Source organism: Clytia hemisphaerica, unplaced genomic scaffold (genome assembly GCF_902728285.1).
Source record: "Clytia hemisphaerica strain Z4C2 unplaced genomic scaffold, Clytia hemisphaerica genome assembly, whole genome shotgun sequence".
In the NCBI taxonomy this organism is placed as follows: Eukaryota; Metazoa; Cnidaria; class Hydrozoa; order Leptothecata; family Clytiidae; genus Clytia; species Clytia hemisphaerica.
Window position 1 is genome coordinate 2,478,234 of NW_027104146.1, and position 16,179 is coordinate 2,494,412.

At 36.6% G+C, this 16,179-nt stretch overlaps 1 protein-coding gene across 1 annotated transcript; it reads right to left on the minus strand.

Moving 5' to 3' along the window:
* Positions 1 to 6,717: 6,717 nt before the first annotated feature.
* LOC136813920 (putative transporter svop-1) lies at positions 6,718 to 8,313 on the minus strand. The gene has a single exon (XM_067070435.1). It carries the CDS (start codon positions 8,246 to 8,248, stop codon positions 6,857 to 6,859), a length of 1,392 nt encoding a protein of 463 aa, XP_066926536.1. The 5' UTR covers positions 8,249 to 8,313; the 3' UTR covers positions 6,718 to 6,856.
* Positions 8,314 to 16,179: the final 7,866 nt, after the last annotated feature.

Here is a 16,179-nt window from a genome sequence, read left to right on the forward strand (position 1 = left end):
TTTTATCAAGAGCATAGCAAAATCTGCAACTAATATCTGGCTTGGGTGATCGTGGCTGGTTTTTTGGGGATGTTGGCCAAGGTGATTGTCGCTGGTTTTGGGGATGTTGGCCAAGGTGATTGTCGGTGGTTTTGGGGATGTTGACCAAGGTGATTGTCGGTGGTTTTGGGGATGCTGGCCAGTGGCGGCCTGGCAGGGGGTGCAGGGTGTGCAGTGCACCACCCAGAAAGACCTGAGAGGGGCGCCAAAAAAGCTTTTCAAGGGGGCGCCAAATTTATTTTGATGTTTGGTTGGGCGATTTGGCGCCCTTTGACACGTTTTTAGCGCTTTCCATAAGTGCAATGTAATTTTTTTTTCGCCTGCGGCGCTTCGTTTTATTCTACGAATTTTTTCAAAACTACTATCAACAATGAATTGCGAAAAGTCAAAGCAAGAGAAGTGTTGTGTATCCACCAGGGGGGCCCCCCACCAGGGGTTAAAGAGGATGCTCACCCCCAAAATGGGAGATTGATCGAAACTGCTCGCTGTGGTTTTTGTGGTCTTACAGTATGCGGACTAACTTTCTCCTTTTTAGAATATCTTTTAAGCTGTTTGACCTTTCTTACACCAAAAAGTAGGACCAGGAAATAACAAGGAAATAGATATCGAGTTATCATTACCACCACCTTCGTATAAATAAGAGTTTGTTAACTCAGAGATTCCGGGCGTTACTTTCAACCAGTCACTGCTCTTACAGTTTAATATTTTCACTCAATGGTCGAGGGCGCAATCAAGGACAAAAATACCAGGGGCGCCAATTTCATAATTTGCACCACCAAGAAAATTAAGCCAGGCCGCTACTGATGCTGGCCAAAGTGATTGTCGGTGGTTTGGGGATGTTGGCCAAGGTGATTGTCGCTGGTCGTTTGGGGTCATTGAGGCTGTAATAGCTTATTGCATTGTCTTTGGTTATCATAAGGCTCGGTTGCTTGGAGCGAGGTGGAAGAAGAAGGACAAAAAACTTGCAATATGATTGCTATGAACTCTACAAGATTTTGATTGTTTGCGTATTGGATTGAATTTGGTTTAACAATTTTTCTTTTGGAATTAGGTTTTCGGTGTTGCGCAAGGGGCTTGCAAAAACAGGAAAATTTTTTATTATCATTTTGGCCTGTTGAAGATGAAATCAAAACAAAAAGTAAAAACACCATAAAAACACAAATTTTTCTCTACGAAACGTAACATGTCCCTAAGATCAATTATTTCAAAATTCTCTCTTTCTTGCTTTTAAAATTTCTTAGCTCAAACAAAAGGCCCATTCACTTAATCTAGGTTACTCTTCTAAGGCACAGCTGCTCTCTTTATAAGATTTGATATTTGCAGTGAATTGTGAATTCTTTGTCTTGGACAGCGCTTACGCTTATAAAACACGATAAAGAAGAGAATATACTATGCCCCGCCAAACTGGACAAAATTAGAATGATAAAATATATTCTTGAGAGTCGGTTATATATAGTGTAAAATTAAATTATAACATGCTATAGCTAATATATAGTATACAAGCATAATATATAAAGTCGAAATACTCATTATATATCTTCAATAACATGCTTGCTATAATATATAATCCAAAGCCGTAATATTTTGTATGCGCATTATTTTCCATGCGCGTTCTGCATTCGCGCAGATGCGCGAGATACACTGCTCCGTTTCCCCGTTTCGGGGAAAAAATCGGAATAACATAACAAAAACAACGTGAAGTGAAGTGAACAAGTGAAAAACACAAGAAAATGGCTACCGAGTTAAATTTTGAAGACTTTTTGGATTCACTACCTGGAAACATCAGACAAGCTAAACGTAACCTATTCACCTATAATGAAAATCTCATGGAATACTGGGCAAGGAGACTTGAAGACTACTTGAATGTACTAAATGTAGCTTTACAAAGATGTTTAGATCATCCTCAGCTTCAGGAGGTATGTGACGGTGAAGGAAAAAACATAGTGCATTATTTATCTTTGATTATTGAAGATATTCAAAGCACTCTTGCCACTTTCAATGAAAATATTGAAGCTGCTCAGTCAATAGCTATCCATGAAAGACTGTGTGTAAATGAACCTGCTACTGGTTTACCAGGTCGCCCAAGAAAAGATATATCACAGGAAGAAATTGGTCGGCTGTTTGAAATCTTCAACTGTTGGGAAACTGTTGCTAAAGAATTAGGAGTTTCCACCAAAACACTTTCCCGTAGAAGAATAGAACTAGGGATGGGCACTAGTGGAAAGATCGGACCTAGAAACCACTACTCTGACATTACACAGGAACAACTTGAAGATGTTGTAAGAGACGTACTAACAATACTTCCTGATGCCGGTGAATCATATGTCATTGGTGCCTGTAAATCTCGTGGCTTGCTGGTACAGCGCTATCGTATCAGAGATGCAATCAATGTTGTAGACCCTGTCAGTAGGGCCTTGAGAAGAACTGTTGCAATTGTTAGACGAAAGTATACTGTCAAATCACCAAATTCATTATGGTAAGTAAGTCACAAGTTGATTCTGGCCAGGCATCCAATCTGGAAAGGATGCAAAGCTTATACACTAACTAAATTATCAGACTGCTGATAATCTTGCCCTTTCCAATTTTATTTGACATTCTAATTCCTGATGGAATGGACTGTCAATTTGTGTTACATTCAGCCTTGCCTTATCCTGAGTACCGTCAACTGCTCTAACATGGGACAACTTGATATAACATGGGACTTGCTACTTTCTGTTCAGCTTTTTCTCTCTATTGTCAATTTCTCCTTAACAACAAATATATTTCTATGTTTCTTATGTACAGTATAAGAAGATGACCTTGGAAGTTCGGTAAAATAGACCTTTTTTCAAAGAGGACGTCCTGTTGAATAATTATGTAGTCCAGCAGAAAAACAATGATAAAACCATGCATAATTATTACAATATGAATGATACAGTAATTATGCATTTCTTTTTATGGCTGGTCTCGGTAATAGCCATTACGTCAAAATTGAAGTTAAGTTTAGAAAGAAGAGTAGTTAAGTCATCAAAATGTAGAGCTAAGGAAGCAATATTCAGGTGAAAAGAAGAAAAGGAAAAGGGTCCGTTTTCACGAACAAGTTTTTGAAAATCAGAGGTTTTGTAATACTTACAGTCGGCAGTCATCACATTGTCAAGGTCAAGACAATTATTTGAGCAATGATCAGAGATAAGACTAAGATTGCGAGCAATCTCGAGAATTTTAGGGTTCAGAGCACCAGAGGAGGAAGGTTGAATTTCAGGTTTGAAAGGAAGTGAGCCAAGGAGGCATAAAAAATGGAATTCAGCAAGAGATAACCCTGAGCATTTAAAATGAGTCCAAAGTTTACAGAAATCAGGCCCGAACATTTGATTGAAACGAGACAAGTATATGTTGGAACGACCTTATTGCCAGCAATAAGACAATTAAAAAAAAAAAAAACTTGATTTAATCAAGACAAGGAGCGGGGCCGTTCACATAGTACGTATATACGCGGTTCATAGCTCTTTTTGCTTGTTTTTTTTTGTCAACTTTTACGCTTTCATACGTATCAAGGAACTGCTCAATGGAACCTTAATCGAATGGATCAAGTACAGTAATCGTTCCATGGTTAGCAAATGACTATTAAAAATAAGATTGGTAAGCAGAGCAACTGAGCAAGAGGGAGAACAACCTGCTGGCCAGCCCAAACATTTGAACAAACCACCAAAACCGCCAGGGAGTTTGCACCCCACTCAATTAATACATTTTTCAAAGAGACAAAACTAATTGATAGCCACCATCTTTCTTTAACCATGCAAGTATATAAGGTTCTTTTGGCTCTGCTTCCTGCAGTGTCAGGTGGACACATGCTTTTAGAACCACCAGCAGGAAAAGAGGCAGCCACCACCACCATTTTTGAGAACATGCTTCACCTGTTCACCTGTCTTTTAACGCGCGTGTTTTCTCTGTCACAAAGTTCGTAATTTCGCGCATCTAACCTATATGATAAAGGTGACAAATATATTACAGATCTGGAACATATATTATAGATCTGTAACATATAGTTTGTAAAATGAACATTATATTTTAACACCAATGATTTTGTCCAATATGGCGGGGTATAGAGAACAAAATTCTTTTACTTTTTTACTTCAGATAGTTTATTTTTCAACTTTTTATAAGCATAAACTTATCCTCAACTGGATGTAATAATCAAACACAGAAACCTGAATATTTAATTTTATTTCACGTTACCAAAAATCTGCGACCCGGTTAATTGAAAAATTTTTACAGTACAGTGATCTTCTTGGCTTGAAGGCTGGTGTCAACCTAGGCAAGGTTGTACACAGACAGTGCACGTCAAATTAGAATCGGCTTCTACAGCATTTATATTAATTTAGATATTGTATTACACAACTATATACGGAAGTTCTCTGTCAGTCGACTGACAAAGGTTGATTTGGAGAAGGCTATGTATCCCAGTTACAGTGAGCGGCGAGTTGAGAATGATCCGGTTTTAGATATAGAGGCATAAAGAAGGATTGTGATCAGTACATAAGAAACAATCGGCATTGATTAGATGGTTTACATAGCCTGTTAACAAGGCTGTAAAGTTATGGGCGGCTCATGTTGCAGACCAGAGGCAAGTTAAAATGCATATTAAGTATTTCATATCGTTTTCGATATATTTAGGTATGATATCTAAATAGTTTATAAAATAATATTTTATTTTCTATTATACTGTTATGTTCTTTTTGTTACTATATTGTTCCTAGGAGGCACTACCAATAACACGTTTTACGAAGTTACCAATGGCTAGAATTGATAGCATTATGCAGCTTTGGGGATCCAAATTATTCCGTTTTCCCTTTCAATAAAGGGCCCGTCATTGCGGGGTGTGTCCTTGACCTCCTCCGTGGCCGGGACTGTGGGTAGGCTGGGCTGGCCCGTCATTGCGGGGTGCGTCCTTGACCTCCTCCGTGGCCGGGTCTGTGAGTAGGCTGGGCTGGCTCCCCGTGGGCGCGGGGCGTGTCCTCAGAGACCTCCTCCACCACAGGGTCTGTGGGAGGGCTGGGCTGGCTTCCCGTCATTGCGGGGTGTGTCCTTGACCTCCTCCGTGGCCGGGTCTGGGGTTAGGCTGGGCTGGCTTCCCGTCATTGCGGGGTGTGTCCTTGACCTCCTCCGTGGCCGGGTCCGTGGTTGGGCGGGGACACTGGGGTTAGGGCGCTATACGTGACATCTTTCTCACAGTGTCTGGGACCTCCATGATGGGTGTTTCCCCTTGCAGGTATCCAAGCCTCCTCCATGTTAAAGGGTATTAGTTTCATGGCAAAAGGCAAGTTTACATCAATCGTTTTCCCTGAAGAGGGAGGGACACGGGCCTAGTTAAACAGTCATGAATTATGATGAAAGAATGTCTTCTTGATTCACGTCTATATTATAAAAAAAAAAAAATTATTTGTCATTGTCTTCTTATTTATCTTTTAGGAGTTTTATGTTATTATGTAAATATGTCTGCAACCATACGTTTTGGGGGCACCTTCGGTTGGGACAAATTTTCCCCAAAACTTATTATTCGAGGGTTAGCCATAATGTCATGCCAAACTTATATCTACCGACTCACACTTACTTCTCAGCTGTCTGACTACTTAATTGGTTTCTACCCCTAATCTAGGTCATAGGCAAATGGAAAGTTAAACTTGGACTTAACACAGGTTAAATCGTGGTTTAACTTTTATTTGATAAGCGCCACAGTATTGGAATGGCTGGGTGGCCGCCCTCTGCCAACTGAGTCTACTTTGCTAATAACCACGTGACGTCATGTTCATAATGGCTATCGCAACTCCCTGTTCAAGACGACGCTCTAACTGAAAGCTGACAGGATGAAATATTTTTTACCTCCCTCCCTCCCTGCAGTTATGGTTGTAGGTGATCCTCACTTATTTATACTAATATTGTATTTATCGGGACAAATTTTCCCCAAAACTTATTATTCGAGGATTAGCCATAATGTCATGCCAAACTTATATCTACCGACTCACACTTACTTCTCAGCTGTCTGACTACTTAATTGGTTTCTACCCCTAATCTAGGTCATAGGCAAATGGAAAGTTAAATTTCATTTTATTTTTTAGTTTGAGTTTTCCACTTTTTATCTATAAATATAAATCAAACATTTCCAGTCATTTTCAGAGAAATATATTTTGACAATTAATTTAAAAAAAATCTTTGCTCTAGCCACACTATCTTCAAGTTATGCAAATGTTACGATTTTAAATTGTGTATTAGTGTACTAAAACATTTTAGGGGCCCTTGGATCACGATCTGAAAAATTCATAAGTGTAAACGAAAAGAAAACTCTAAAAATATTTCTATTCCAATAGAAGCTGATAGTCTTACAAAGAAAACTTTTGATAAATATTTTGCATTTCTAACAAGATAATGGTTAGAAATTTATTTTAGTTTAACCAAAGTAAAACTTTGTGTATACGAATTTAGCACTGGATAACGCAAATTTCCTACAACCGATACCTTAGTGTACGAAAATAATTAGGCGTCTAATTAATGGCCTTGATAACACGTAAATTAACACGATTTGTTTGTTTGCTTTTCACGGCTAGTTTTCATTAGAGATTTTAATTAAGGGGGCACTCACATATCGATTCTTCCCACGACTAACGTCAAAATGACGCTAAGTCTAATACTTAGAACTATGGGAAACATCGATTTGTGAGTGGCCTCTAACACAAAATATTTAAGTTTGTGTTAATAACTGCATGTCTACTTATTTTCATTCAACAAGTTAATTAAAAATAACCCAAAAAGTCTCATGCCGTCATTGTCTAATAAAATGAATTTAGTAATCCTTTAAATTTTGACCAAGTGTTTCAGGAAGGATACACAATCCAACAATACCAATCAGACTCGACATCCCCATCAAAACAATAACAAGAGTCCAGTTTGTATAAATCAAATGCTGGAACAAAAGTGGTGAAATAATAGAGAAGATTTTCCATAGGGTTGCTGCCATGCCAGATGCAGTACTTCTGATATTTGTTGGAAACAATTCAGATGAGAAAAGCATAATGAAAACAGTTGAACTCATCCCAAACCCAGACGCCAAAAACAATAATATGTATGTTATAATCGAAGGTACACAAAACAATTGAATGAAATAACAAATACTCATTAGTGTCATTGTAAACCTAAGTAAAATTTTTCGACCGAATTTTTCAGCTAAAATATAACCACAAATAGTTCCTGGTAACATTCCAAGGTTGACTAGAAAGGAACGTACAATTTGAGAATCACTCAAAGGAGCACATTGAACAATTGTCTGTGTTCTATTGAATTGACAAGAACTCTGTTGTTGAAGTTTGTAATCAATAAAGAAGGGAATACCGTAGTAACTTAAAAATAAGGGAATCCCATACATTGATAAGCCCAACAGTTTCTTCCAATGTTTTGTCATGACTTCAACGTAGCCAGGGCTTTGATTGTTGATTATATTCTTACTTTTCGATATTTCTTGAAATAGGATATTCTCAGGCCATGAAATGTTGTTAGTAGCTGCAATGTCATTTAACATTTCCAACACTTGATTGTTTTCTCCATTCACAGTCAAGAATCGAATGGACTCGGGTAGTAGCACCATTAAAAACACTAGCAAAAGACACGGTAGCATTGACCAAAGAATAAAGTTTCCCCATCCGTAAGAATTCATTGTAAAATAGGATACTCCGATAGCTGCAAGATTACCAACAATAAAAACAATACTCACGAACAGTATAGCTTTACAATGATCAGCTTTCTTGGTGAATTCAGTGGAATAAACTGCGGTCATTATAAAACAACCGTTATAACCAGCTCCTACGAAGAATCGCATCATCATGTGTGAGGCAAATGAATCGCTAACAGATGACAGCAAAGCAAAATAGATCATACATGCTGTGACTACAATGAGTATCACTTTACGACCATAAATATCAGCCGTTCGACCCCAGTAAAACGATCCGCAACCTTCTCCAATATAAAAAGCAATAGATATGAGAGATATTTCAAAGGTTGTTAACTTCCACTCGCATTGTAATTCAGGAGCGATCAAAACATTGACGTATAAGATGAAACCAGCCACAAAGGTTGGAACATTTATCAAACACAAAATTTTGATGGTGAAAGCGTTGTAAAACGGTAAATATTCGATGAAATCGTTGATGGTCCATGTCTTATTTTCTACTGACATACCCATCGTCCTCCCTGTTAACTATAGCATCACTCAATTTATATAGAACTCTCAAAACGTCTCTAGGTATTTCTATCTCATAGAAACCACAAAAGTCATATTGGAATTACTACCAGTATGAGATAAAACCTTTTGTATTAGATCTCAGACACAAAGCTTGAATAGTGAAATGATCACAAACAAGATTAAAAAGTCGCGATTTCAACACATGCTTTTTTTATAAGAATATACTTTACGAGAATATTCATGATAATATTAGCAGAAAAATATACGCTAAGAATATAACCATTAAGGAATTTAGCACCAAAACCTAAGAATGACATTTTTAGAGGATTTTTTCCGACTATTCCCCAGTGGTGCTAAAAAGTGTAACAGAAATGCCAAATTCTTGTTTGAGGTATATATATTGCTTGCATGCTAAATCTAGACTAGAGTTTTCATCTTAATCTAAGAATATCGTAAGAATATTCCAGGAAGATTTTCCCAAAAAAGTTAAGACTATCCTTGATGGACCATGATTAAATGGAAAAACACCATTCTTCTTATAAAAAAGCGTGTACCACCCGCCAACAATGAACCTTCTTATCAAATTAATTTTGATATAAGTTTTTAATACAGCTGAAACCAAGAAAGTTTTAAAACAAATAGAGACCTTCGAAACAAGACAACCACACTCAATTTCTGTTTTCATATCAGACAAAGACATAGATAAAAAAATTATTATTAATGAATTTAAAATGTCTGGAAACTAATGCATGATACTAGACGGGACCAAGCGCTACCGTTCGAGAGCTGTCGGCCTTTTTATTAGGTCATAAGCCTCAGAATTTTAACCATCCTCAACGTGTTCGCCGTATCGAAAACTGTCAAAAAAGCTTTGTCAGATCGAACACTAGCGGTCTCTTTGATCTCCACGAGCCCAAAAAAGAGGTCAAAAAAGAGCTTAAATTTAGGTCATGAGCCTCATGTCTAAAATTTTACAGGTGATAAGTACAACCCTTAAGGACAATGAAAATCGAAAATCTAACCAAAAAATCCGGTTTCTTGACCTGGTCAGATGCCCAAAAAAGAGGTCAAAAAAGGGCCTAAATTTAGGTCATGAGCCTCATGGCTGAAATTTTACAGGTGATAAGTACAACCCTTAGGGACAATGAAAATCGAAAATCTAACCAAAAAATCCGGTTCCTTGACCTGGTCAGATGCCCCTGAAGCTGAACAATTTGAGAATTTTCGGGGGGTCGCAAATGACCCCCCTCTTAGACGAAACTTTCTATAGCGTTTGATCTACTCAATATTTAGCGATGAAATTTGGACAGTGTGTCCATAACATCCAATTACACTTTGTGGGAAATTTATGTCATCATTTGATGACGTCATTGTGTCGTAATGACGTCATCAGTTACTCAAAATGGCCAAAATTTTAAATTTTTCTTACTTTTTACTCATTTTAATTAAATTTTTTTATATATCTGATGCTCCCTTTTTCATTCTCCAGTGTGTCCATAACATCCAATTACACTTTGGGGAAAATTTATGTCATTTTTGATGACGTCATTGTGTCGTAATGACATCATCGGCTGCTCATCAGTTGCTCAAAATGGCCAAAAGGGGAGTCATTTTAAGTTCATCTTACTTTTTACTCATTTTTTCATAACAGATACCACTTTTTCATTCTCCAGTGTGTCCATAACATCCGATTAAACTTTGGGAAAAATTTATGTCATTATTTGATGACGTCATTGTGTCGTAATGACGTCATCTGTTGCTCAAAATGTCCAAAATCTTTAGTTTTTCTTACTTTTTACTCGTTTTAATTCAATTTTTTTATATATCAGATGCTCCATTTTTCATTCTCCAGTGTGTCCATAACATCCAATTACACTTTGGGGAAAATTTATGTCATTTTTGATGACGTCATTGTGTCGTAATGACATCATCGGCTGCTCATCAGTTGCTCAAAATGGCCAAAAGGGGAGTCATTTTAAGTTCATCTTACTTTTTACTCATTTTTTCATAACAGATACCACTTTTTCATTCTCCAGTGTGTCCATAACATCCGATTACACTTTGGGGAAAATTTATGTCATTATTTGATGACGTCATTGTGTCGTAATGACGTCATCTGTTGCTCAAAATATCCAAAATCTTTAGTTTTTCTTACTTTTTACTCGTTTTAATTCAATTTTTTTTTATATCAGATGCTCTATTTTTCATTCTCCAGTGTGTCCATAACATCCAATTACACTTTGGGGAAAATTTATGTCATTTTCGATGACGTCATTGTGTCGTAACGTCATTAGCTGCTCATCAGTTGCTCAAAATGGCCAAAAGGGGAGTCATTTTAAAATCATCTTACTTTTTACTCATTTTTTCATAACAGATACCACTTTTTCATTCTCAAGTGTGTCCATAACATCCAATTACACTTTGTGGGAAATTTATGTCATTATTTAATGACGTCATTGTGTTGTAATGACATCATCAGTTGCTCAAAATAGCCAAAATGGGGACTCCTTTTAAGTTCTTCTTACTTTTACATATTTTATCTTTTCCATTCTCCTGAAATCTTTGAAATTGTAAAGAACAGGTTGTTTGTATTGTTAGATGCGGTTACTTTACGGAACAGATCATCAATTAAAGTTTCAGAGTTTCAAATTTTTATTGCACTCATTTGTGAATTGAGATATAAATTGAATAAAGACAGCGACAATAAAAAACAGTTCTTGAATTCCCAAGCCATTTAGGATGATTACAAATGAGTGCAATAAAATTTTGATTACTGCAGTGACGTAGGGAAAAATCATCTACTGAAACCATGTACTGAAAAAAATCATGTACTGAAATCATGCCACCGGGGCACTGAGACAGGGGTGTGTTAATGATTTCACACATTTCAACTCTGCATTCATGAGCATCCCAATTAGCAATAAGGGTTCTCAATCTTTCAACCAAGTCTAGACCAATTTCATTAATCATTGAATCTCCAGGATTAGAAACTCTAAAGGGTTTCTGGTAGTAAAGCACTAGCTCAACAATATTAATACTTTCTCGTGCACAAATCTGCATTATACTTGGGATAATCGAGTACTGTCGGTCATGACAAGCCAGAATGTGAAGAAGATATTTTGAAGTTTGACAATTTTTCATTAGCTGAGCGAGAAGGCCTACTTTTCGATTCTCGATGAACGGTGTAATATCCGCCACTTGGTAGAGTTTGTTCAAGTCGTTAGCGCCAAATTTGGAATAGCCAAGCAAGTTTTTAAAGGCTGATCGGCACTGTCTGTTCAGGCGTTCAAGAAAGGGTTTGGAGGTTACTGTAAGCTCCATTCCATACAAGACTTTTGGTAGCACGATAGATCTGAATATGTTCGAGATGATATTTGGGTGCATCTTTCTTACTCCACTGGCTATTAAAGAGGAAGTTACCGCCCACAATTCCGAAATACGATTTTCCTGATGACTGGCAAGCGTGATTTTCCTCAATTTTGTGTCCCAGTGGAATCCTAAGTGTTTGAGAGTTGATTGCGGTTTTACTTCTTTGTCGTTAATGATGACTGTAGGATTTTGGAATGGACAATCTCCAGATATAACAAACTGTGTCTTTTTGCTGTTAAATTATGTTAAGTTATGTTAAGTTATGTTAATATGTTGATTAATATGTTGATGTAAATTATGTTAAGTTATGTTAATATGTTGCATCACCCTCTTTTACAAAAAGTGCTTAGTTTTAATGGGTAATTAACTTTTTTGTTTCAAAATTTCTTTACACTGTCCGCAAAGAATTGAACTATTTTAAATTTTGCGGAAAATTTTTCTAAAAAGATGTGTCAAAAGTTATGACTGTTTTTTTAAGCCAAATCCAGATGAAAAATTGATGAAAAACCACTATTTTGAAGATTTCGAGACAAAGAAGCATTTACAAAAATTTTCCGCACAGATTTTTATTGTTCGGTAAAAGATGCACCATCTACTGCGAAATTTTTTTCAAAATGTTTTTTCTTCGCCGAAACTAAGCTCTTCAAAGTTGAAATACTTCATTTTCTTCCTCATCAAAAATTTTCAATGCAATTTTTGAATTTTCAGATTCAGGAATAGTTTGTCTAACAGAAAATGTATAACATGCTATAGTTTTGTTGGTTACATCAGTCAGAAAACACAATTTAAACACGGCAATTATGAAAAATTCACTATGGTCAGAGCCCTTAATAATTAGTTCCTCTGGAACCCTGCGTACTGGCCAAATTTGTCCAATTTGTCTCTCCAAATCCATATAACTTAACTTAACCCTTTAAGTGCCGATGTCGTATATATACGACATGGGCTATATAGGAGGGCGAAGCCCTCCTGTAATGCCCAGTTTGAGTTAGAAATCGTTATTTTTGGTCGAACTCGTAGGAATTAGATTGTCCTTTATGGTCAAGCAAAAAAAAATTCAAAAGTGAGTCTTTGTCTTTCCAGCGAAATTTTAAGCAAAAAAGTCAAAAAAATGCAAAAAATTGACAAAAATTCACTTTTTTGAGATTCTGACCGTTTTTTGACTATTTTTGGTCAACGAGTGATCCAAGAACCTCCAAATTTGGCCCTGTTTTACTTTATTCTGTCTTCTAGTGAATTGATTTGAAATTTTACCACTGGGCACCTTTTCATCAGTTCAGTCAGGTCCGCGCAGCGGGCCTGACTGCTTTAATTCCCTAACCTACCCCCCCCCTTGGCCACCGCCCACCACGCCATTCCTAAATCGGGCGGCGCCGAAGGCGCCCAAAAGAAAGAAGAGACTCTAAGCTATCCAACGAGCTATATACGAGCTTCTAATTCCTTCTAGATCAGGAGATATAAGCCCTTAAAGTTTGAACTAGCGATTTTTTAAAAAAATATTAGAAAAAAGGACCCTGGCACTCAAAGGGTTAAACAGCAGTTTCAATGTAATTTTACTATAAATCCTCGATTTGATGATTTTCTTTTAGCCTTATTTGCGATTTTCACAAATTTAGGCGTCATTTACGGCATAATCAGCGCAATGATATCAACTCATAGATTGGCGTACGTCTATAATTAAAAAGCTATATACTCTAGTTAGGCATTGGGTAAAATGTTGTGAGATCCGTAAATTTAGAGTCACTCCATTAGTTACTCCACCATGACTTGAAAATGCTGTAACCCAGAGATGTATTACACCAATCCTAGTCTCATTTTCAAAACGACTCGTAATGAGGAATCTTTATAAAATGAAAGATGCTCCCATTTACCTTAAGTGGAGAAATTTTCATGGAAAGGAATTTTCGCGGTTCACAGCTCAAAATTCGGTATTTTCGCGTAATTTAATTTCACGGTTAAGATAATTTTAGTTTACAATATGGCCTATTTTCTCGTTAAAAGACCAATTTTAGAGGTGATTTTTAAATCTTGAGGATATTAGTGTTCGGCGGAATTTAATAACGTGGATTTGTCAAAAAACCGCGAAATTTAATTCTGCAAAGATTTCTTCACTTAAGTAGAGGTTCTGCATAAGGGAAGATTCAATATCAAAGAAAAGAAACAGGTAAGAGAAAACAAAATACTGAATCACTGATACAAAACTCGTCTGGCGTGTAAGAGGAAACCCAGAGCACCACTTCGTCTTTCAAACAGGCTATTTTTTACAAGCCCAAAGAGATAACAGGAGAATGAAAAAGGGGTATCTACCAAATAAAATAGATAAAAGTAAGAACAATTTAAAAATGACCCCTTTTGGCCAAATGTCCCCTTTTGGCCAAATGTCCAATGTTTTGGCCATTTGGAGCAACTGATGAGCGACTGATGAGCAACTGATGACGTCAAATTAATACAATGACGTCATAAAAAATGACATAAATTTTCCCCAAAGTGTAATTGGATGTTATGGACACACTGGAGAATGAAAAAGGGAGCATCTGATATAAAGAAAAATTTAATTAAAATGAGTAAAAAGTAAGAAAAACTAAAGATTTTGGCCATTTTGAGCAACTGATGACGTAATTACGACACAATGATGTCATCAAATAATGACATAAATTGCCCACAAAGTGTAATTGGATGTTATGGACACACTTGAGAACGAAAAAGTGGTATCTGTTATGAAAAAATGAGTAAAAAGTAAGATGAACTTAAAATGACTCCCCTTTTGGCCATTTTGAGCAACTGATGATGACATTACGACACAATGACGTCATCAAATAATGACATAAATTTCCCACAAAGTTTAATTGGATGTTATGGACACACTTGAGAATGAAAAAGGTGGGTATCTGTTATGAAAAAAAGGTAAAAAGTAAGATGACTAAATGACTCCCTTTTGGCCATTTTGAGCAACTGATGAGCAGCTGATGACGTCGTTACGACACAATGACGTCATCGAAAATGACATAAACTTTCCCCAAAGTGTAATTGGATGTTATGGACACACTGGAGAATGAAAAAGGGAGCATCTGATATATAAAAAAATTTAATTAAAATGAGTAAAAAGTAAGAAAAATTTAAAATTTTGGACATTTTGAGCAACTGATGACGTCATTACGACACAATGACGTCATCAAATAATGACATAAATTTCCCACAAAGTGTAATTGGATGTTATGGACACACTGTCCAAATTTCATCGCTAAATATTTAGTAGATCAAACGCTATAGAAAGTTTTGTTTAAGAGGGGGGTCATTTTCGACCCCCCGAAAATTCTCAAATTGTTCAACTTCAGGGGCATCTGACCAGGTCAAGGAACCGGATTTTTGGTTAGTTTCGATTTTCATTGTCCCTAAGGGTTGTACTTATCACCTGTAAAATTTCCGCCATGAGGCTCATGACCTAAATTTAGGCCCTTTTTTGACCTCTTTTTTGGGCATCTGACCAGGTCAAGAAACCGGATTTTTTGGTTAGATTTTCGATTTTCATTGTCCTTAAGGGTTGTACTTTTGTAAAATTTTAGCCGTGAGGCTCATGACCTAAATTTAAGCCCTTTTTTGACCTCTTTTTTGGGCTCGTGCAGATCAAAGAGACCGCTAGTGTTCGATCTGACAAAACTTTTTTGACAGTTTTCGATACGGTGAACACGTTGAGGATGGTTAAAATTCTGAGGCTTATGACCTAATAAAAAGGCCGACAGCTCTCGAACTAAATGATACTTTAACAGGTCGTCACGAAAGCCCTTCGCATTTCATGATGGGTGGAAATGAGAATTTTGAGAGATCTGTTAGATGGGTTTTAATCTTTTTAAACGCTTTTCCACTTTTTTTGAACGTTACAATGTAGATCAAGAAGAAAAAATAAAAGTAGTTAAGAGTCTGTTCAAAAGAAATTGAAATGTCATTGAAATTAATAAGTCGCTGATAAGATAATTTTGAGTAGATTGATGTAAGTGTTGAAGAATTTTCATAAAATATCAACATAAAGTTGGAAAACGAAAGTTAAAAATTTTTTCTACTTGACCAGAGATTCTCATTTTAAGGTTTAGTGACTTTAGAAATGACTTAAAATGAGTGAAACTCAGCACACTGGTTGTGCGTGCACCAGGGAGCTTGGAAATGTGATTTACTGTATTTGACAAAACCTTCTCAAATTAGGTCAAATTGGCAGTCTTTTTGAGAAATTTGAAGAGAAAAAATCTTGAATCCTCGTTTTCTCGAAATACCACTTTTCGATCTCCTGGCAAAGATTGACGCTGACCCAAGTGCCCAAACAACACCAAATTTGAAGTGGTCATTCTACTCTAGATTGTCCACAAAATGAGCGGAAGGGATTTTGGATTGACTTTCATGGTGGCCCATACGGGTTGTCTAAAATTCTTGATTTCTGATGAAATTTTAACATTTAGACGAAAAATCGAATTACAGGGTACAGAAGGACTTTATTCAAAAATTAAGCTAAGCTTCTAATCTAAGAACAAGAAATCCTATTTATCAACTTAATATTCGAACTGAGCGTTTCC

Excerpts from the sequence above, each read along its gene's own strand:
- LOC136813920 (XM_067070435.1), bottom strand. The coding sequence starts at position 8,248 with ATGGGTATGTCAGTAGAAAATAAGACATGGACCATCAACGATTTCATC.